Here is a 22,742-nt window from a genome sequence, read left to right as displayed (position 1 = left end):
TTCCTGAAGGGACGTAACTTAATATTGTTAATGTTGGGTATTGCATGTGTTTGTTGTTATGTCTATTAACGCCTGTTTGAACCGTTCGATGATTTCTGGCGATTCAGCATACCATGTTGATTTGCATAAATTCTATGAAATCTGAGTTTCATATAATCCGTAGTTCGATACATTTGTACAATCTGATGGTAGTTAGAGTCATCACAAGGAAAACTAGGATTAGGTCTAGGATCCAAGTACTTTGATAAGTTCGCTCTTCTTAAGCTTAGAGTAACCTTTTATTCCTCTTGACTTGGCCAGTTCTTTCAACTGGGCAAGTTTCATTTCCTCCAGGGTTTCTTGCTCTGGTTGAACCTTTGTTTCCAACGAAATGTTTGATGATCCATAGTTAGTTTGCCCAATAGTGTTGCTTCTTGGGGTTGATAGAGACAGAATAGGGGATTTCTTTGCAAAGTTTGAAGGTAGCCTAGTCAACTTAAACCCTAATACATGTGGGTTCCCCTCTGCTCCTTCCTCATTTCTTGACGCGGATATTTTCTCCGACAAATCCTTCTGTTTTGACTTGTTTGAGATATTACCTGCTGTAAATAGAATCAAATGAGAATTAGAAATGAAAAAACATAACATGCATCTGCCATTATAAGCAAGACAATACCTTTCACTTGTTTCTTTGGTTCACCAAGAATATCTCGATCAAATTCAGCTGAGGGCTTATCCTTGTATTGTGATTTACCCTTTGATATTGAAATCCGTATCCTTTTGAGTAGATCCATGATCTCTTCATGATGAGGTGACTCTGTTTTCTCAGCCTTGAATGATTTAGATCTCTTGTCTTCAGTTTTCCTACTTGTTTGAACTCCCTCGGTGTCTCCTTTAGAACTTATAATTTTTGAATTGGTAAATGGAGAGACAGCCATTTTGAACGCAAAGGGTGAAGGTTGAACTTGAACCTCTGCCACATTTTAACAAGCTGCATCATAGTATTATCCTCAGAACTTAGTCCGCACAATATCAGGGAACATTATCAACATATCACTACCCCAAATTGCATCAAGTTATGTATTGAAGAACAGATAAGATGAAAATTTTGCTCATTATGTAGCAGAAAGCTATACGAAATTATTCTTCCCAAAAATTTGTTGTGAAGTTAAGCTACCAAGAGGTTGATGACTTGTTGGACTAATATTAAAAGCATAAGAAATCAGAAAAGGTGAATGAATGAAATGAAGTCAAGAAAAGAAGCAATCAAATAAGATTTTCAGAAATCTTTAATATCTCACTCTCAGAACAAAACAAGGAAAGGAAGTTGAAGTACCAGCTAAATACCAGTGCTTGCGCAAAGAGAAACTCGTGGAGAAAGAGAGGCCAAGAACGCTATAGGAATGAGAAGCAAAACCAATTCTCAAACACAACTAATATTAAATCACAGTTCACACACCCCCACTCCATTTCTTAAATGAACATACATATGTTATACTTTAGGAAAAATTTCAAGTGTACTGGAACATCGGTATTTTAATTGTTTTAACCGTTGATTTCAATTAATATATATTATGAATATTTTTTATAATTTAGATCAACGGTTAAAACAACTGAAATATCAGTATTTTTCGTACACTTAAAACTCTTTCTATACTTTATACTTTTTTATTTATTATTTATTTATTATTTCCCACGGGTAAAATAGCTGGTCCACAATTTTCTGTGATCTGTAAGGCGTGCAAGCACGCGCAGACTCTATGGCTAAAAATCGCAACACCTTTCTTCATACAGGCTTTGCAACTTGCAAGAGGGTATTATCTGTTCATAACAAGCGAATGCATCATTGAGAGTTTGAGACCAAATAAGAACATTCTACATGGCTAAACTATTTCAAAAGTAAAATAAAATGGACCCACTCCACCGAGGCACCGACTATTCCTCCTTCTTTGCAAATCAGGGACCTTAATTGGACAAAACCGCATTTATAACCACTACAGCAGTCACTAGGAAAATCTTGGCTGTGTCTTTTCCATCACTATTTCATCAAATTATTCTTTATGCTCTCTCTCTCCCATGCAAAAAATCACACTATACACATTGTATTCTTTTGCTATATATCTTGATCACTATGTGTGTGTGGATTTATTTTGTAAATGTGAGTTTGCATAAAATTAATTTTGATAAAAAGTAAGTTTGGGTTAACGTGATTTATGTTTGGTAATATTTGTATTAAAATTGATTATAATAAAATAAATATTGTTTGGATTATACTACTCAAAATCATTTTTAGATAAAAAAATTACTAAAAGAGACATCAATTTAAATTATTTTTTTATATACATGCAAAAACAGAACCTAACAAAAATAATATAAAAAATATTTATTATATAAATAAATAAATACAATAAAAAATATGAAAGAGAGTACTATAAATTTTTTAATGTTAAACAAAAAAATATTCTATAATTTTTCTAATATTACCATACTCTTTATTTAGTATTATTTTGGATTATAAATTTTTATTATTTATGGTTCTATTGTTACTTAGAATTAATTTTTTATTTATTTTGTCATTTTTTATAGGATCATATTTTATATTATACAAAATTTTGATAATAAACGTAGTATATAATAATTACAATTACAAATTTTACAAAGTCAAAATAAAAAATAAAAAAAATTAATATAAAACAAAGATAGAGTACATCAAAGAATAGAAAAAAATATACAAATAAAAAATAATAAAAATTTCATAAAACCATCAACATATATCATATGAACAAAAAAATACAATAAAAACTAAATAAAATTCATATGAATAAAATAAATAAAAAAATAAAAAATTTCGTACACAACATAAAAACAATATAGTAAAAGATAAAAAAAATTCATATGAACAAAAAATAATTTAAAAAATCATAAAAATTGATAAAATACCTGAAAAATTATAACACTACAAAAAATAAATAAAATCAACAATATTTGTCATATAAATAAAAGAAATACAATAAAATAAATAAAAATCATATAAACAAAGTCAAACAAAAGTAAAAAAAATTCATAAAAAATAGTATAGAAAATGATAAAAAAACTCATATAAAAATATACAACAACAAAGCCTTGTCCCACTAAGTGGGGTCGGCTACATGAATCAAACGACGCCATTGTGCTCTGTCATGTATCATGTCTACAGTGAGACCGTTTACATGTAGATCTCGTCTGACCACCTCATGGATGGTCTTCTTAGGTCTTCCTCTGCCTTTCGCCCTTTGTCCATCTTCCATCTCATCCACCCTCCTGACTGGATGTTCTATCGGTCTTCTTCTCACATGTCCAAACCACCTGAGACGCGATTCAACCATCTTTTCCACAATGGGTGCTACTCCAACTCTCTCCCTTATATCTTCATTCCTTATTTTATCCAATCGCGTATGACCACTCATCCATCTCAACATCTTCATCTCTGCCACACTCAGCTTATGTTCGTGCTCCCCTTTAGCCGCCCAACACTCCGTACCATACAGCATCGCCGGTCTTATAGCGGTGCGATAGAATTTACCTTTAAGTTTTAAAGGCACTTTTTTGTCGCATATAAAACCAGATGCACTCCGCCATTTTGACCAACCTGCTTGGATCCTATGATTTACATCATGTTCAATCTCTCCATTATCCTGTATGATGCACCCGAGATACTTAAAACTTTTAACTTTTCGTAGGGTGTTCTCTCCAATTTTCACCTCTATATTGGAGTTTTCCCTTCTCAGACTGAACTTACATTCCATATATTCCGTCTTGCTACGGCTTATGCGCAGACCATACACTTCTAGAGCTTCTCTCCATAACTCCAACTTCTTATTTAGGTCTTCCCTTGACTCTCCCATAAGGACGATATCATCGGCAAAAAGCATGCACCATGGCACAGGCTCTTGGATGTGCTCTGTGAGTACTTCCAAGACTAATGTGAAAAGGTATGGACTTAAGGATGATCCCTGGTGTAATCCTATACCAATAGGGAATTCTTCTGTCACACCACCTTGAGTCTTCACACTAGTTGTGGCCCCATCATACATGTCTTTAATTGCCCGAATATATGCGATCCTTACTCTCCTCTTTTCTAAAACCTTCCATAAGACCTCCCTTGGTACCCTATCATACGCTTTTTCCAAATCAATAAACACCATGTGTAGATCCCTTTTATTACTACGATACCTCTCCATCATCCTTCTTAATAGGTATATCGCTTCAGTGGTAGATCTGCCTGGCATAAATCCAAATTGGTTCTCTGTTACTTGTGTCTCTTTTCTCAACCTCCGTTCTATCACCCTTTCCCATAACTTCATAGTATGACTCATAAGCTTAATCCCTCTATAATTTCCGCAACTTTGTATATCCCCCTTATTCTTGTAGATAGGTACCAAGGTGCTCTTTCTCCACTCATCAGGCATCTTCTTTGACCTTAAAATCTCATTAAAAAGCTTGGTTAACCAGTTGATGCCTTTTCCTTCAAGACCCTTCCAAACCTCAATCGGGATATTATCAGGTCCTACTGCCCTGCCATTTTTCATCTGCTTTAGAGCCTCTTTTACCTCGAAGTCTCGAATCCTTCGATAGTAGTCAAAGTTTTGATCTTCTTCGCTTGTGCATAATCGACCAAGGCTCGGAATAGTCTTCTGTCCCTCATTAAATAACTCGTAGAAGTAGCTCTTCCACCTTTCATTAATCTTCTCCTCTTGAGCCAACACCTCTCCATCCTTATCCTTTATGCACTTAACCTGATCTAAATCTCTCGTTCTTCTTTCCCGGCTCTTTACAATTCTATATATACCTTTTTCTCCTTCTTTCGTGCCTAAAGACTGGTAGAGACCCTCATATGCTCTTGTTCTTGCTTCACTTACAGCCACTTTTGTCTCTTTCTTAGCCGCCTTATATTTTTCCCAGTTATCTGCATTGCGGCATAAAGACCACTCTTTAAAGCATTCTCTTTTTATCTTTATCTTTTCTTGTATACTCGCATTCCACCACCAGGACTCCTTGTCTCTTGGTCCTATTCCTTTAGATTCACCAAAACTTTCTTTTGCTGTTCTTCTAATAACTTCTGCCATCTCCCTCCACATTTCTTCCGCGCTTCCATTCCCATCCCACTTTGCCTCTTCTCCTACCCGTCTTAGGAAGCTTCTTTGTTCCTCACCTTTCATCCGCCACCACCTCGTCCTTGGGTTCTTCGTATGATGTCTTTTCCTCAACTTTTGCTCAACGCGAAAATCCATGACGAGCACCCTATGTTGTGTTGTCAAACTCTCTCCCGGGATAATTTTACAGTTAATGCAAAATTTCCGGTCGACTCTCCTCAACAAGAAGAAGTCGATTTGAGAGCTTGTCATGCCACTCTTATAGGTTATAAGATGTTCGTCTCTCTTTTTAAAACATGTATTTGCGATGAGAAGATCAAAAGTTGAGGAAAAGTCCAAAATAGTTTTACCCTCGGCATTGATCACCCCGAAACCATGGCCTCCGTGAATACTCCCATATCCAGTCACTTCTCTCCCAACATGGCCATTTAAATCTCCTCCTAAGAAAATCTTATCTCCCAAAGATATGCCTTGAACCAAACTCTCTAGATCCTCCCAAAACCTTATCTTGTGTTGTTCGTCCGAACCCACTTGCGGTGCATATGCGCTAATCACATGGAAAGCACCTCCCTCCGCCACAAGTTTGATAGAGATGATCCGATCTCCCACCCTCTTGACATCAACTACGTCCTTCTTCCACTGCTTATCCACAATTATTCCAACTCCATTCCTATTCTTCACCTTTCCTGTATACCAAAGTTTGAAACCAGAAGAATCCAACTCCCCAGCCTTTGCACCAACCCATTTCGTTTCTTGTAGGCACATAATGTTAATCTTCCTCCTTGTCATGGTGTCCACCACCTCCATGGACTTTCCTGTTAGAGTGCCTATGTTCCATGTCCCAAATCTCAACCTTTTGTCGCTTCGACCTTTACCTTTTCCTTTGTGAACTAGCTTATTTACCCTCGTCCGTTCACGAAAACGCGAGAACCCTTGCTCATTTAACACTACATCCGGGCACCGATGCAGCGGCTCTTGCTTTGACACCGTACTCGAGCCATACGGCGCGTTACTTCCGGGTAACGACCTAGCTTTAGCGCAATAATGTCTTTGATTCATGTCATGGGGGGTTCGGCTATATTTTTACGTTGGTTGCCGAAGACCTAACACAACCCTCCTCCTTTATCCAGGCTTGGGACCGGCTATGTACCGCAAGTGTAACATAGGCGGAGTTAAAAAAAAAAAAACTCATATAAAAATATAACATCAGAAATTCGTAACACTAAAAATTAAAATATGAAAATAAGTACTAAAAATAATAAAAAAAATTAAAATATTCAATTTACTAGTGATTGAAATAAATTTGAACGATTTCGATAAAAAAAATGTAAGAAAAAACTATGAAAAAGTAGAAAGAACTACAGAGAACTACTGTAAAACTTATAATTATTGGTATCCTTTTTATAGAAGAAAATGAAAAGTAAGGTTGGTGAAAAAGAAAAATTTTTTCACCTAATTTTTTAAAGGTAATCAGCAACCATGAACGTAAAGCGCAGAAACTACAAATTTTAACTTCTTTTTAACATGGGTTCAGAAATTTTCGCATTTGAAAAGAAAAAAAAATTACCACATAAAAGTAAAATTTTCAAAAAGCTCAAATACATCTCTTCCTTTGCTAACGCATTTGCCAAACACATAAGCAGCTTGCAATGTGAGCCAAACAAGATAAATGAAAAATAACAATTTTTGCAACTGTTGGATATTTTTTACATTATACTATTTGAAACCTTAAAGATATTAAGCTTGACTAATAATAATATTTTATCAGAATTCCAATCTAATTTGAAACAAGAATCGGTGTTCAAGTTCATTTAAATGAAAGTAGGAGAGACAGCTCATATATCCTTAAAAAAATAACAACAAAATTTTCCCCATCGTCTCATTAATCATTATAATAAGAAATTATATATATTTGGATTTAGTTAATGAATCCATAAGTAATAAGAACATTGGATCTTGGGGGGTTAGGTTAAGTGAACGAATGATGTGGGTCCACGTGTATTTTGGCGAGGCGGTGCCGCGCCCTCCGTTGAAAAGCTTCACTGGCCACGTTGGCGTTGCCGACGTTTCAACGCAGGCAGCTATGGCTATGGTATCATCATCATTCATGCTTGTTTTCGTTCTCCAATTTACATGGTAATCAAATCAAATGCTCTGTTAGCTTTAGGTGGTGATGGTGGTGGTGGCAACTGCAAGTGCGAGAGGCGTGCCTCCCAAGAGGCGCCACGTCATCACCAGCACCAACGGCAGTAGATTCTTCAGCTGGAAGCTCCTCATCCTGCTCTGCGTTTCACTCTCCTGCCTCGTCGTTTTGGCCTCTCTATTTTCTCTTCACTCCTCTTACCTCTCCAACGCTGATAGCTCCAACCACTTCAAGGTAACGCGATCAACGGTTTCTAGAACCTTCCACGGCCCCCCTAAGATCGCCTTCTTGTTCCTCGTTCGCCAAAACATCCCCCTTGATTTCCTCTGGCATGTCTTCTTCAAGGTTCGTTTCCCTCTTCTTTTTCTTTCTTTTTTCTAATATTTTTTTAAAACTGATCGTTATTGGAAATTATGAGAAAAATATGTTTGAGCTTCTTGTTTTTTTTATGGATTTGGTTGGTGCAGAACGGTAACGTTGCCAAGTTCTCGATTTACGTTCATTCGGCGCCAGGGTTTGTGTTGGATGAGTCAACTACGAGGTCCAGCTTCTTCTATGGTACACAAATCTCCAATGTCATTCAGGTTCCCCATCCTTCTCCACTTTTCCCTATTTTGGCTTTTCCATTTGGTGGTTTGCAAATATAAAAGTTGCTTTCTTTTCGGGTTGTTGATGCTTGATGTGGATGTGTATGTATATATTACCCCTTTCCTATGATGCACAAAATGGAAAGAAAATAAGAAGTAAAATGTTAATTCCCGGGGAACTTCTAAGGTCTGTTTTGTTTAACTGCTCACAAATTGAGTTATGAATTTGTTATACGACCTGTGAAGTTGTCTCCATGCCCCTTGAAAATATACTTTCTTTCTGCTAGACTTGGTGGGTGGAGCCGCTAAATTTGTCACCCCGTAATTGAAGGGACACCAAATGGACTCTTGAGGAAAAATTCTTTCCAACGGGTTTTTTTTACTTGCATCGTATATAACGTAATTTACCTTTTAAGAAAATATTTCAAATGGGTTATTTAAACTTGTCAACCAATATGTGTTGGTAAGTCACATCTTATAACATTATTTTCTCATTTTTTTAAAAATCATATTACATAATGCATGGCATGGTTTCATCAAAAGCAAATTATGCAAGATATAGTAAAAAAATCATATGTATATTTTTATTATTTCCTAGCTTAAATTCTGTAATTTGCAATAATCTGGTGGTAGGAAGCTAAGCATTTGACCTGAATCAAATAAGTATCCTCTGATCATACTCATTGTTTTTTTTTTTTTAATTGGACCTGGATATACGTTTTTATCCTAATGCGATCTCTGCGGATATGATTTAGTATAAAGATAGAGTTTTGCTAATACAAAAGGGAAATGATTTTATAGAGAAAGTGAACTTCTATGTATTTAATGCCATTGGAAACTCAGATTTTATCTTTCCTATAGAAATCCTTCCATTTTTGTATTCTTCACAAATGCCCTTTGTAAAACCGATAAAGATATAAATTGTCAGCTGTTGTCTGGTATACCAATGTGTTGTCTTGTCCAAATTTTTTAAGAGTTCGCTTAATTCGTTATTTTAGGTTTCATGGGGAGAATCAAGTATGATTCAGGCTGAAAGGTTGTTACTGGCGGCAGCACTAGATGACCCTGCAAATCAAAGATTTGTTCTTCTCTCAGACAGGTTGGCATTTACAAGTCTTGTAATAACATAAGTTTCCATTAGGACTTTTATCTTTATATGTTTCTTCTTTGTCCTGTTTGCCTTGTATCCTTTTTGAAGTGAAGAGGCAGGTTGGGACATGGTAATTTACTTGCCATAGTAAGTGTCTTAAGTTTCTGTTTTCCACGTGCAGCTGTGTTCCTCTGTACAACTTCTCGTATGTGTATAATTATGTCATGGTTTCTCAAAGGAGCTTTGTGGACAGGTAGAGAAGAAGGCTTTGGTTCTTGAGGTGCTTAGCACTATATCTTTTTTGGCTGCTCAATTATAATAAGTTCATGTGAAATGGAAATGTTCAAAAGGTGCAATGAATTAGTTTGTTCATATTGTAGCTTTCTTGATGTGAAGGATGGCCGCTACAACCCAAAAATGTCACCTAAAATACCAAGGGAAAAATGGCGTAAAGGGTCACAGGTGATTTCTCTTATCCTTGAATTTTGTTTAATCTTGATGTTGTTCTTTCCAGTCATGAAGGACTAAATCTGGTGGCATTTTCATCTGTAATTATGTTTCTTTTTGTTGCTGAGATGTTTTTATTAAAATGTTTTGTTCTGCAATCTGTCAGAACCTACCACCTAGGTGTAGCTATCAGCTATCTCTTGTAGGTGATGGGGGAGCATCAATCTGAATAGCTGAAGGATTGATGAGATATATTAGTCCATTTCAATTTACTCTTCATTTATATTTTCTAGCTTTAACTTAGTGTTTCTTCTTAAATAAAGGCTGAAGTAAAACATGTATTAATAGTGGTAAAAAGTGCTAAAATCCAGTGGTCAAGGGGATAAAGAATGAAAAAGGAAGGGGTGTGAAAATTAAGAAGCTTGGTCAACGCTTTTGTTGCTCGGGTTAAAAACACTACGAAAAAGATAAAAGAGAGAGAGAGAATTTGGCCACTCTAGGGATAGAGGGGACCGTGTTACTTGAGAGAGAAGAAAGAGAATTCAGTGTCTCTAGGAGATGTACACTGAGTATTAGGCTGAGGTCTGTCTTGGATTAAGTTTTACCATGTGGTAAAACAATGAACGGCTGAGGTTTATTCTTAAAAGAATAACTCAAGAATGAGTAGCTGAGATTAGTCCTAAAAGGATAATTACCAAGGTGATAATTATATTATTACTGATTTTACGGTTTTTGGTATGCTGCTATTTTTTCAACTTGAGCAAAATCATCATGAAAAGCAAATCTCAGCTCAAAAAATTTCTAGTGAAAAAAAGCAGACCAAAACCAAGTATAAACAGGTCTCTACATGGTCAAGAGAATATTTACCTTTATAAAGGTAGAATTTTTTTACTTATTTATTAATATTTTTCTTTAATTTTCTTTTTTTTTTTAATTTGGATCGCCTCACTGATTCATGATGAGCCATGGTTATAGATTTTGCGAAATAAATCGTTGAATTGCCTAAAATTCAGTTTACTAAAAATCGGGTTCTTACAAAAACTCTTGTTATTATTGACAAATTTCACAATTAACATTTAATACTTCTTTAATACTTCCATCATCTTTAGGATGTTTAAGTAATACTCTCTTCCTTTAACTTACAAAATATACACTCCATTCTCTTTGTAAAAAAAAAAAAAATACTCTTTAGTCTATTTGACCAAATTATCTTTTAATAATTATTATAATTATATATAAATTAATGATAATATAATTTTTCTGTGTAAATAATCTCATTATAGACATGATTTATGATAGATTTTAATGACATCAACTAATGCACATAGTTGATCCAACCTAAAGTGTTAAAGCTTTGTTGTTGTTTGTTGTTGTAGTGATAAAATAATTATTTGGTTTATTCAATATTATTATTGTAATAAATTTTATTTTTTAATATTTTATCACATAATATAAAATATTTTAACATGTTACAAAATATTTAATCTGAATATTTTTTTCATATTTGATGATTAATGATAAAATATTAAAATTACATAATTTTTTATTAAAAATATTTATTTTATATGGTTATTATTATTATAAACCAACAATTATTATTAATTTATATATATAATTATAATAATTATTAAAAAATACTTTAGTTAAATAAACTAAAAAATGTGTTTTGTTTTTGGTGTAAAAAAAAGTAAATATATATTTTATAAATAAAAGAGAAAATAGTTTTATTTAGACATAAGGAAAAAATTATCATTTTCTCAAACAATAAATAGCATGAATATGCATTAATCTGTTATTATTGTACGCACAAACTAATTAAATAATTGTTATACTATTGGTGCTCTGATCTGTTCTTACGGCATAGATTTGAAGTATTAGCAAATTTTGTTGTATTATTATTCTGAGAATTGGATCGATCAGATTAATTAGGAATTATTTATCAAACAAGTTCAATTCAAGATAAAAATTGATTAGTAATGAATTAATTAAAAATAAAAAAAACTAATTAAATAATAGTTAATTAGTTGAACTAATTTAATTTTTTAATAGTAAACTAATTTAAAATAATAAAATATAAAAAATTAGATATTTTAAAAAAATTATATATTTTATATATAAATATATTATTTTATTATATTTAATTTAATTTAATTTAATTTAATTTCAGTTAAATTTTTAATTCTGCTGGTTCAATTACAGATTTAGTTTTCACTACATGCTTACGAGGAGGAAGAAGAGGGCATTGGTGTCATTTCACAACAAAACTAGGGTTTAGAGAAACAGAAACGGATCCCTTTAAAATACCCTTCACTCCAAATAACTGGTTCGTTTGATACTGCGGCTGCTACGAGTTGGAGCTTCCATTGTCTCCAAATATCTCAAGAGCGCAAATCTGCACCGCAACAATGGCCACTTCCGCCGCCGCCACAACTGCCGCAGCGCCACGCCAGCTGTCACAGAAGGAGCAGGACATCCAGATGATGCTTGCTGCTGAGGTCCACCTCGGAACCAAAAATTGCGACTTCCAGATGGAACGCTACGTCTTCAAACGCCGAAATGATGGTCAGTCTTCGTGATCTTTTTCGTTTCTCCTTTTGGATTTTGAGTCTGAATATTATTGAAGAGTGTGTCGATTATGGCGAGTTTGAAGGGTATTTTGCAAAATGTTATATCTTAAATTATCAATTTCATAACTACATCTGAATTTCTATCTAATTTTTATGCTTTAACGTGATAACTTAATTAGCCAGGTTAATAAAAGAGCATGATAAATTTTTAGTACTCAAAATTTATTTGAAAGAATAAAAAATATTTGTTAATACAAATTTTATTAAAATTACATAATAATTTTATTAAATATTTAATGATTCATTTATATTCAATTTTTTATTATAAATTTTTTAGGTATATGTGATGCCATGTTGATATCATCCTAACCCTTCAACTTCACAGCTACTAGCGTCAGATCATGACATGCATGGCTGATGCTAATTTTGGGAGCCAATGCCATTTTTAATTCTTATACTATTATTAATAATAAGAATGTTACTCTTACACCGTCCATAATGATATGGGACGGATAGAATTAATAATCAAGAGTTATATTTTTGTTTCGTAAGAATACATTATATATCTATCTTTGATTATATATATCACTGTTACGTATGATGATGGAATTAAAATATTTATTATAAGTGTAGTATTTGACATTCGTTTTCATATATATATATATATATATATATACTTAATAGCTTTGTTATTAAATCATGTATTGAACCCATCTTAATGTACAAACCTCACAATAGTATATTCTGATATGGATTTTTTCATATTTACTCAAACTGTAGTGAGTAGTTCAGTTCTTGAAATCTAATGCAAACAACACAGATGTGCGTAGTTGTTTTTTGTAATATATTCCTTGCTCTTTTGTGAATTTTGTATTCAATTTTTTTACATTTATCTTTTCCTATATCTAGGGTTCCTTTTTTGATATATACTTTTTATAAATTTGTTATAATCTAGTGGTTTGTCAATTTTTCTTTATTTGTTTCGTGTTTTCTATATTCAAAGAGTCAATTTAATTTCTAATCAGGATTTTGATACGAGTAAGTGTATTTTGTATGACCACCTTTGTGTTCAAAACAGCTTATTATCATAATTTTATGATAGAGCTTATGAAAGCATTTTTATGTTTGGTTGATTTTTTGTATTCCTTGTTCCCAGGTATTTACATAATTAACCTTGGCAAGACATGGGAGAAGCTCCAACTTGCTGCTAGGATTATTGTTGCTATCGAGAACCCGCAGGACATCATTGTTCAGTCTGCTAGGCCATATGGTCAGAGAGCTGTCCTTAAGTTTGCACAATACACTGGTGCGAATGCAATTGCTGGAAGACACACTCCTGGAACATTCACTAATCAAATGCAAACATCCTATAACGAGCCTCGTCTACTCATTCTGACTGATCCAAGGACCGATCATCAGGTGCCACTTATGTTATTCACTTGTTTCACTATTAACTGTCAATATGTTTTTTGTGGGAGTTTAAAATTCTGTTATTAATTGATCTCATCTTGGGTTTGTTTTTCTATTTTTTTTTTTCAAAAAAATATGTGCAGCCCATTAAGGAAGGTGCTCTTGGAAATATTCCGACCATTGCCTTCTGTGACACCGATTCTCCAATGCGCTATGTTGATGTTGGCATTCCTGCCAATAACAAGGGGAAGCACAGTATTGGTTGTCTGTTTTGGTTATTAGCAAGGATGGTTCTGCAGATGAGGGGTACTATTCGTCCGGGGCTTAAGTGGGACGTGATGGTAAACTAATTTTTGCTCTTAACGGATTGAACAATTATTATTTTGTAGCACTTTTAGATTTATTGTGTTTCCCAATGTCTGCATTGTAAGTGTCTGATCTCGTATGCACTTATTTAGAACAATCTTTCTTGCTGTACATACAGGTGTAAAAAATTTCATATTTTAACAAAAGATAGTAGTCTTATTATGTGGTTTCCTTTGAACCTTAGCTAAATTTGTCAACTTTTCATGTGTAGGTGGATTTATTCTTCTATAGAGAACCTGAAGAGGCCAAGCAACAAGAGGAGGAGGAATTACCAGCTGCCCCAGAATATGCCATTCAAGATTTTGGTGCTGCTGGCATTGCCGGCTTCCCCGCAGCTGATGGGGAATGGGGGGCTGTTACAGCTGAACAATCCTGGACTGAACCGGTTCCTCAGCAACCCATTGCAGCTGCTCCTGCTAACTGGGCCCCAGACGCCGGTAAGAATAATTATTTCCACTCTGGATCTGTTAAATTTGATGCAATATAATTGTCGTATTTGCTTCTAATATGTTATAGTCAAATAATTCTGGGTTGTTGTGTTGAATCATTCTCCCTCGATATGCAAGAAAATCTGTGCGCCTTAACATAGTTCTGTCAAAAACTGTGATGGCAATTTATTTGACCCAAGTTCTTTTGTATCCGCAGCTGCAGGTGATTGGGAGCCAGTTCCAGCTCCACAGGCATCCGTTCCTGCACCTGGAGGTGTTGCTCCCACTGGCTGGGAATAGGCATCGAGTTTGGAATTTTGTTTATGTTTTCTTTGCTTCCTGAGCAATTTTCCTTCCGGGATTATTTCTTTAGGAAACATACATATTTAGTATTTTGTAGTCTTGGTATTGAGTTTTAAAATTTTGTTGACGTGTTGATGGAAGCTTGTTTAGTTTCAACAATTTAACAGGATTCGTAATGGAAGTTTGAGCAGTTAATTGACAAGGACATGCTACTTTTTGCATGGCAAATTTGTTCTTGGTGATTGTTCTTCAATTTGATTAGTATTGAAAAATATAGATAACCTCAGTATATATGCAAAAGTACAATAAAATAAACTTAGGTATTTTCTTAAAATATATGAAGATCTGCCATTATAACCAAGGCAATACCTTTCACTTGTTTCTTTGGTTCACCAAGAATATCTTGATCATATTCGGCTGAGGGCTTATCCTTGTATTGTGATTTACCCTTTGATATTGAAATCCGTATCCTTTTGAGTAGATCCATTATCTCTTCATGATGAGGTGACTCTGTTTTCTCACCCTTGAATGATTTAGATCTCTTGTCTTCAGTTTCTTACTTGTTTGAATTCCCTCGGTGTCTCCCTTAGATCATATAATCTTTGAATTGGTAAATGGAGAGACAGCCATTTTGAACGCAAAGGGTGAAGGTTGAACTTGAACCTCTGCCACATTTTAACAAGCTATTTCAAAATAAGAACATTCTACATGGCTAAACTAGTTCAAAAGTAAAATAAAAATGGACCCAACAATCAAATCATGGAATAGATAGATCTGGTCCAACCCCAATTGTTATGGTACTTGGTTTGGAGCCAAGTAGTTGCATGTGGGGTGCAGGGTAGGGATTCTTATTTCATAGGAAAGTGCAAAGTTCGAACAAAGCTGCGTGCAGATCACGTGCAGTGACCAATCCACTCCACCGACTATTCCTCCTTCCTTGCAAATCAGGCACCTTAATTTGACAAAGCCGCATTTATAACTACAGCAGTCACTAGGAAATCTTGGCCGTGTCTTTTCCATCACTATTTCATCAAATTATTCTTTATGCTCTCTCCCATGCATAAAGTTCACACTATACACATTGTATTCTTTTGCTATCTATCTTGATCACTATGTTAAGCAACTTGCAGTGTTGGATAGTTATTACATTATACTATTTGAAACCTTAAGATATTAAGCTTGACTAATAATAATATTTTATCAGAATTCCAATCTAATTTGGAACAAGAATCGGTGTTCAAGTTCATTTAAATGAAAGTAGGAGAGACAGCTCATATCCAACCGTCCAAGACAATATAGCACAGAACATGAAATTGGACCAAAGCCAGATATTATGATTCTCCACTCAACAAATCATGTACACCAACCATCATCAACATGGGGCTGCTGTCCCTTTCTGCAAGTCTAGATAAAGAAGTTGTTTTTCCTCAAGTTGTGTGTGCCCACAAATAATAGCATCACTGTTTTGCCCAATTGCTGCACAACCTGAAATCAATGTCACAACTGCCAGAGCTATCTTGCTCCAAAAATGAACAACAGCGATATGTCAAACAAAAGCCATAGAAGAGATTTCGAGACAACTGAAACTATATTCTATCATAGCCTCAAATTCAAATACAAGGTATATAAAAAGGTTAAATTACACTAGACTAATCTTAAAAGTACACAAACATATGATAATATGAGGGATTCCGGAAAACTCTGCTTGAGCTAATTGGGATGCAAATAAACACAATATGTAGCAAATAAAAAGGTACAAATCTACTGCAATAATAATACAAAGACCAAACAAATTAAACCATCAATTACGAAATTAAGCAGAAGCTGCTGATATAGATAACAAATGTGAAAAATAAATGCTTGATATTGTACAAGTAAAAGAGAAAGCTTTAAGAATTAAGATGCCACATGCACCACCTACAATCTTTTACAGCATAAACAGCTAAATATACAGTGTCCAACCAAGCCTAGCATTCCACGTAAAATCATTCAGCTGCACATGCATTTATTGAAAAAAGCAACAAATATAGAACTTCAATTTGATCATAATCCCTTTCCTAATTGTTCCGTTTTTTTTCTCCTCTTGGGCAACTTCTACAGTACAGCCATATCCCCACAAAATCTTTTTTTTTTTTTCAAACTTTTCCCTTTTCATTTCCATAATTTTTGTTTTGGTCAATATACCTTTTTCCATTTCTGTTCCTGCTTCTTGAATCTACTCTCTAGTATGTAGTGTAACACTGTATAATAAATAAATAAATTAAACAAGCCCTCACCCCAAATTATGAATTTTCCTAATCTATAATCTTAAGAAAAAAAAAAGGGAAAAATGAAAAGAAAAGAAAACCCTTTAGCGGCAGCAGCATTTTGCGCACATTATCATGAAAACAATGAGAAAGACAATGGAAGAAAGTGCAATTGCCACACCAAGAACAAACTTGTTAGGGCCACTATGGTGCCCTTTCTTTTGATTGCTGCTACCATCACTGTCATTATAATCACTGCTATCATCAGCATAAGAAGAATCCTTTGATGGTGGAGACGCCGGCATCCCATACTTATCACAAGGTGAAATTCCAAGCTTCAAGTTTGAGGACAGAACCGAATGGTTATAGCAAAGGTTGCTATTCCCACCAACGTTGAACACATCCAAATTCTTAATGAAATTTTGATTGAAAGGCAGAACACCACGAAGGTTGTTGTTAGCAAGATTCAAGTGCCTTAAACTCTTCATCTGAGAAATGAACTTTGGAATAGTACCATTGAATTGGTTTGAGCTCAGATCCAAATGAATCAAACCCGAAACAGAAGATATTGAACCTGGAATTTGGCCAGAGAAAGAGTTTGAAGCCAGAGACAAGGTTGTCAGAGATGTCAAGTCTCCAATGGTAGCAGGTACCTCACCACTGAGATTATTATTGGAAAGATTCAAACTTTCCAATCCAGAAAGCATGGTAATCGAAGAGGGAATAGTCCCTTTGAGCTTGTTGCCAGAAAAATCTATATGGGTAAGGTCGGAATGAAGATGCCCAGGAAGAAAACCAGTGAGATTAGCGTTTGAAATGGTCAAAGTTTTGAGCTTGTCCATGTGGGCAAGGATAACGTAAGGTCCAGAAGCTTTGACTTGGACATTGGTTACGGCGAGATCAGTGAGATTCTGAAGCTGAGAGAGCCAAACGCCGGAGACCTTGCGGAGGCTGTTGATGCATGTGAAGGTGCGGAGGGAGGAGGTGAGTTCGGGTGGGAAGCGAATGGGGGTGACGGGGCAGTTGAGGAGGTTGAGAGTTTGTAGTGTTGAGAGTGATTGGAGTGCGGTGAAGGAGAGTGCAACGTAGGAGGAGCAGTTTGAGAGTGTGAGAGAGATGAGGTGGCGGAAGGGTTTTGAGTTGTCGCAGGTTGTGGCGTCGTGGAATGCGGATTTGGAACATGGGTCCTTTGAGGTTGGGATGTTGAGGGATTGGAGTGCTCTCAGCTGTTTTGGGTCGAGAGTTGATGAACTTGAAGGCGATGATGGCGGGGAAGAGGTTGGTGAAGGTGTTGGGGGTTGAGGTTTTGATTGACAAGTCGCAATGGTGGGGAAGAGGAAGATGAAAATGAAGAGAACTGCAAGTGTTGGTGGCGGTGCTGATTCTGATGGTGATCTCATCATGGTGTTCTCAGTTGTCAGAGCCACACATGTGCTTCTTTGAGTTCTGTTTTGTAGTGATGAGTACAACGTTGGTTGTTGTTGGAACTGATGGCAATAAGTCAGATTCAGATTATATTAGATTAGCTTAGCTTAGATTCAAAACTCAAGAGAGAGAGATGAGATTATTAGAGTTGGGGATGCGTATGTATTGGTTCTTTGATTTCATTTTGGATTTATATATTTTTCACAGAAACAAGAAACAACTGCACATCACATTGATTATAGGTGAAAACCAAGGTGCAGTCTATTTTAAGTAAGTTGATAGCTGAGATTTGAAAATCGTTGAATAAAAATTTAGTCAAATTATTTAACAATTTTTAACTATCAACTTTACAATAAAATCGACTGCGCCTGAATTTTCATCTTATTTTAATCGGTTGATTTTCTGGTAATAAAATTGGGATGGTGTAGGAAAGTAACAAATTACATGCACGCATGACAAATATTCACCGTCACGGGACTACTTTATAAATATAAATAATTAGAGAAGAATTCAAGAGGCATCCAACAATAATATAAGGCAACTACTCCTATGAAGATGCCAAAAACATCTTTTTATGATGATCTTTGTTTAAAAAGTGTAACTTATTTGTTTAGCAACACTTTAAATAAAGATAACACTTTTACTTTAAATAAAATCAAACCCTACAATCTATCATCTAATGGTCAAAATGAAATATCTTCATATGATGACAATCATAAAATCTTCATTGGAGTAGCCACCATAATATAATGCTAATGTATTTAGATTCTCCAACTCACAAAACTCAGTTAATTTGAGTTGCCAGAACCGTGTTTGGCAACATAATCCCCTTTTATTCTTCCCACTTTTACAACGTGACTTATTAGCTTCAATTTCGTGCGCCCATGAAGAAACGAATTTCATGTTCTTTAGGTCAACGATATATACAAATGAACAAGTAAAGGTGATGTAAAAGTTTGTTTAGCATTATTAGCTTTTTGTGTTTGTTTGTTTGATCAGATAAAATGATTAATTTTTTTAGCGAAAAATATCAACCAATACGAAGGTAGAGTTTTATGAATAGAATTATTCAGAATATAATAGGGAATTTATTCTGTGAAAACTCAAAAGGATTACACATTATTGGTCCCAGAAGGAGCTATTAGTTCCGGTGTTTTATTCATCAAGATTATACAATCTCTGAAAAATTACTTCTTAATTATTCATTCTGATCAAACCAGCATTCTTCAGTTAACAATGTAAAATTTGTCAGCATCTCAATCGATATCATCACTTATTGTACATCCTTATTAACAATGAATCTAAAGACTAAATGAGTTAATACTTTCCTGAATTTCTAAGCGAGACTCAATTTAATTTTCGACATTTTTATTTTTATTTTTATTTAAATTTTAAATTTTATAAATACGATTTATATTAGCCTTTTTGATAATTTTCAGCACATAAACATTAATGTAGACTGATATAAAAAATTAATACCATGCTAGAACCTGTAAAATAATGCAATTTTAATTTTGGTATTCAAATAGTCCAAAAACGACGTTATGTCACTTGCATCTAATTATCTACATCAACATTTTATTAACATTTGTATATCAAAAATTATTTTAACCTTTAAGAACTAATATGAGTCATGTTCACAAAATTTAAAGGTTAAATAAAAATAATTAAAATTTTAAAAAATAAATTGAGATTTACATGTAAATTCAAAAATTAAATTTAATATTATTTTAAAAATAAATTAAAATCTTGTTTTTTAGTATTAATATTAGGTTCAATATATAAAAAATAAAATTTAATAAATGTTAGGTAATCAGCTGCTGCATTAGACGTGGCACAACCAATTGAAAACATTTAAGAAATGTATTAAACGCTTGGGATCCATTTCTTCCAATAATTTAACTTCCTCTTTCAGTATTCCAGCTCCTATATGCTTTTTTCATATCTTTGGTCAAGGGTCGATATTACAAAAACAAGTTCACCAAATCATATTTATATATGAATTCATATATTATCTTTTAATTTATTTTTAATGTGTATTTTATATTCTAATATATGATTGTATTATAATTAAGTTTATTTTTATTTAGATGTTTAAATTTAAATTTATTACTTTGTTATTCAATAATGTAATAACCGATGTAACTAATTTTTATTACAACTCAAAAATGAATTATACAAGAATTTATTATATATCTCAAACCGCTCAAATCCTTGGTGATGGATATCTCTTTAGACTATTTCATCCCGAGATTGATAAGTTCTTGATTTTGTTATGTCAACAACAAAGATTTAAGTATTTAACTCATTATATATGGCAAAAGAAAAAAAAAAGGTGGGGAGGGGAGGGGGGATACAGGTAGCAATTAGTTATTGTTATGTCTAAGCATTTTTAATAATCCTTATAAATATAGTGCTAATGTATGAGATCTTAGTAATTAGTGTTTAGTTTTGCCATCTCTTTCCCACATTTGTGTATGGACCATGGAGTGCCGGATGCAAAAGCTTTGTCATAAATCTAAAAGGGACTACTAGAGCATCCACTTTTGTGGTGCTTTTAATTAGTTTCAGAAAAGGACTACAATTTGGAATTGGTTTTGTTATGCTTTGCCGTATTTGTTGGATTTTTCTTTTTAAATTTTCTTTTTTGCCATTTTACAAACAGACACATATTAGTGTATCAATGTCTGTACCCAAGCCTAAAGTAGGCCCATTATTCCTTAAAGAAGGGGCATGGGCTCTAATTGCTCTCACCGTTTACACAAGACCAAAAAAATAAGTGAATATGAGAAATTAATTTTTAACTAGTTAATATTAATTAATTTTTGTTATAAATTTAATTTTTAACTCTCATTTTTTTAAAAATAAATTTTAAAATTAGGATTTAAATTTAAATTTTTAAATTCAAAATTTTAAATAAAAAATAATTTCAAAAAATATTGACTAAACAAAAAGTCAATCATACAACTCAAACAATCTTATTTTTGTTTTTTGATAGTTTAAATAGAATGAGAAATGCTATTTGTACACTAAAATTAGTTACTAAAATCGACCACCAATGTATTTGTGTATAAATACATATGTATTTGTATTTCAACGTATATTTAACTTCAATGTTTTGCTTCTAGATAGTTGCTTAGATTGTAACTTGACAAGAATAATTAATATTCAGCCACCCATTAATAAAAGAAAAACCCTAATAATAAATATATCATGAACAGCAAATTTCTCAAGAAACCAGAAAAAAACAAACTGTCACGATATAAATAATCTAGATGATTCAAATAACCAAACTAAGCAGCCTAAGACCCCAACAACAAATTAAAACTAAACACCTAGAAACTAATTGTAATTACCATAAGGATAGATAAGACAATAATACAAGGGAAAAAATCAAGTAAAAAGCATGGGAACAAGTAAGATAAGAAAGAGCGGCAAGTTAGTTATGCTGAGAAGAGGAATTGGTCTTCCAGCATTAGAATGATGAGAAGGAGAAGGTGCAGGTGTAGATGCAGATGTAAATGCTGGTGCTGCTGCTGGTGCTGGTGCTGGTGAGTGTGAATGTGGTGGCTCTGGCTTTGGATTATGTACGGCCAAAACCTTAACAATCATTTTCTGGCCTTTGTCACAGTGGCCCCTAACTCCGCTAATGAAGTAGTACACTCCAGGATGCTCAAATTTGAAGACAGTGTCACCATTGTTGGAGAAGAATAGTGGCTTAGTGGATCTGCAGCTTTCATACTCCTCTTCGCTCACCACCAACACCGAATCTTTAGAGTACTTGAAACCTTTGTACAAACAATCATATTCCAAAATTAAACTACATGAAATATACGGTGAAATATAAATACACATTAAAAATAAATTAAATTATATATATATTTATATACAAATTCATTAATTATTAATTTTAATGGTTGATTTTAGTTTATAAATAATATTTTTGTAAATCATAATTAGAAAAAGAACAATGCTAGGGGGTTATTAATTAGCCATCAATGATGATTTGATAGTGTGAGATTTTATCTAATGGCTCATTTTTCTCTGCTGGTTACATGCTGGCCAAAATACAATAAAATTGATGGCCTCTAGACTTTTTCTTAAAAAAATATAAGTTGTTGGAATAGTGAAGGTACTTACGAAGAGTGTCATTAACTTTGAATCTGTTCTGGGATGCCCATTGATTATACATTTGATCGTTGTCTCTTGACTTAGGAACAATCCAGCCATCGTGACCCCCAACTTCAAATTCAGTACAATTTACTCTTGATTGCACACACAATATAATAATCAAGGAAACCGAAAGTAATAATGAACAACTTTTGAATAGATTGGCCATATTTGCTGGTTTTGGATATTTCTATAGGGAGCTCTAGTGCGTGGAGTGAGTTTTTTAAAAGAGAATTGGTGGTTAAGGTTTGAACTTATAAGAAGAAAGTAAAAGCACGTTTGTTAGCGAAGATTTGGGAGAGCAATTAGGAGCACTTAATTTGAATTTCATTGGCTTAACTGGTTTTCAAAAATTAGCAATACAATTCTCTCTCAGGAGCTTTTCCCTTAATTTACAATTATTATTAGTGCATTGCCGTCAAATATTTTGAAAGATAATAATAATAATA

At 33.8% G+C, this 22,742-nt stretch overlaps 4 protein-coding genes across 12 annotated transcripts; 2 read left to right on the top strand and 2 right to left on the bottom strand.

Annotated features, from left to right (window-relative positions):
- Positions 1-102: 102 nt before the first annotated feature.
- LOC112714447 (uncharacterized) lies at positions 103-1,841 on the bottom strand. 7 transcript variants are annotated; one of them, XM_072205646.1, is made up of 3 exons: positions 1,316-1,841; positions 656-952; positions 103-578 (listed from the first exon to the last, which is right to left on the bottom strand). In XM_072205646.1, exons 2-3 carry the CDS (start codon positions 915-917, stop codon positions 226-228), a joined length of 615 nt encoding a protein of 204 aa, XP_072061747.1. In that variant the 5' UTR covers positions 918-952; positions 1,316-1,841; the 3' UTR covers positions 103-225. The 7 variants fall into 7 exon arrangements, with proteins under 7 accessions (XP_072061747.1, XP_025621831.1, XP_072061746.1 ...); XM_025766046.2 differs by having other exon boundaries at positions 103-581; positions 656-970; positions 1,316-1,811; XM_072205645.1 differs by having other exon boundaries at positions 656-970; positions 1,327-1,634.
- Positions 1,842-6,877: 5,036 nt separating this feature from the next.
- On the top strand, positions 6,878-11,752 carry LOC112714445 (glycosyltransferase BC10). 3 transcript variants are annotated; one of them, XR_011867031.1, is made up of 6 exons: positions 6,878-7,599; positions 7,722-7,838; positions 8,840-8,940; positions 9,113-9,211; positions 9,312-9,393; positions 11,578-11,752. XR_011867031.1 is itself a non-coding variant. In XM_025766045.3 (6 exons), the coding sequence occupies exons 1-6, from the start codon at positions 7,285-7,287 to the stop codon at positions 11,581-11,583; spliced, it is 693 nt and encodes a 230-aa protein (XP_025621830.1). In that variant the 5' UTR covers positions 6,880-7,284; the 3' UTR covers positions 11,584-11,752. The 3 variants fall into 3 exon arrangements, 1 of the variants encoding a protein (XP_025621830.1); XR_011867032.1 differs by having other exon boundaries at positions 6,880-7,599; positions 9,296-9,393; positions 11,578-11,609; XM_025766045.3 differs by having other exon boundaries at positions 6,880-7,599; positions 9,113-9,184.
- LOC112714444 (small ribosomal subunit protein uS2) lies at positions 11,583-14,680 on the top strand. The gene is made up of 5 exons (XM_025766043.2): positions 11,583-11,940; positions 13,102-13,364; positions 13,499-13,696; positions 13,933-14,158; positions 14,367-14,680. Exons 1-5 carry the CDS (start codon positions 11,784-11,786, stop codon positions 14,447-14,449), a joined length of 927 nt encoding a protein of 308 aa, XP_025621828.1. The 5' UTR covers positions 11,583-11,783; the 3' UTR covers positions 14,450-14,680.
- A 1,548-nt stretch (positions 14,681-16,228) lies between these two features.
- On the bottom strand, positions 16,229-18,329 carry LOC112714443 (receptor-like protein 51). Its single transcript, XM_025766042.3, has one exon. It carries the CDS (start codon positions 18,099-18,101, stop codon positions 16,803-16,805), a length of 1,299 nt encoding a protein of 432 aa, XP_025621827.1. The 5' UTR covers positions 18,102-18,329; the 3' UTR covers positions 16,229-16,802.
- Between the last annotated feature and the right edge of the window lie 4,413 nt (positions 18,330-22,742).

The sequence above is a fragment of the Arachis hypogaea genome, chromosome 10 (genome assembly GCF_003086295.3).
Source record: "Arachis hypogaea cultivar Tifrunner chromosome 10, arahy.Tifrunner.gnm2.J5K5, whole genome shotgun sequence".
NCBI classification, from domain to species: domain Eukaryota; kingdom Viridiplantae; phylum Streptophyta; class Magnoliopsida; order Fabales; family Fabaceae; genus Arachis; species Arachis hypogaea.
This window is presented reverse-complemented; position numbering and strand designations above follow the sequence as displayed.

What these genes read in the sequence shown, in the direction of transcription:
- LOC112714445 (XM_025766045.3), top strand. Translation starts at nt 7,285, where the DNA reads ATGGTGGTGGTGGCAACTGCAAGTGCGAGAGGCGTGCCTCCCAAGAGG. An exon ending in TCTGGCATGTCTTCTTCAAG is followed by an intron (nt 7,600 to 7,721) that starts GTTCGTTTCCCT and finishes TGGTTGGTGCAG; the next exon opens with AACGGTAACGTTGCCAAGTT. An exon ending in CAAAGGAGCTTTGTGGACAG is followed by an intron (nt 9,185 to 9,311) that starts GTAGAGAAGAAG and finishes TTCATATTGTAG; the next exon opens with CTTTCTTGATGTGAAGGATG.
- LOC112714444 (XM_025766043.2), top strand. Translation starts at nt 11,784, where the DNA reads ATGGCCACTTCCGCCGCCGCCACAACTGCCGCAGCGCCACGCCAGCTG. An exon ending in CTTCAAACGCCGAAATGATG is followed by an intron (nt 11,941 to 13,101) that starts GTCAGTCTTCGT and finishes CCTTGTTCCCAG; the next exon opens with GTATTTACATAATTAACCTT. An exon ending in TAACTGGGCCCCAGACGCCG is followed by an intron (nt 14,159 to 14,366) that starts GTAAGAATAATT and finishes TTGTATCCGCAG; the next exon opens with CTGCAGGTGATTGGGAGCCA.
- LOC112714447 (XM_025766046.2), bottom strand. Translation starts at nt 917, where the DNA reads ATGGCTGTCTCTCCATTTACCAATTCAAAAATTATAAGTTCTAAAGGA. An exon ending in ACCAAAGAAACAAGTGAAAG is followed by an intron (nt 582 to 655) that starts GTATTGTCTTGC and finishes TTCTATTTACAG; the next exon opens with CAGGTAATATCTCAAACAAG.
- LOC112714443 (XM_025766042.3), bottom strand. Translation starts at nt 18,101, where the DNA reads ATGATGAGATCACCATCAGAATCAGCACCGCCACCAACACTTGCAGTT.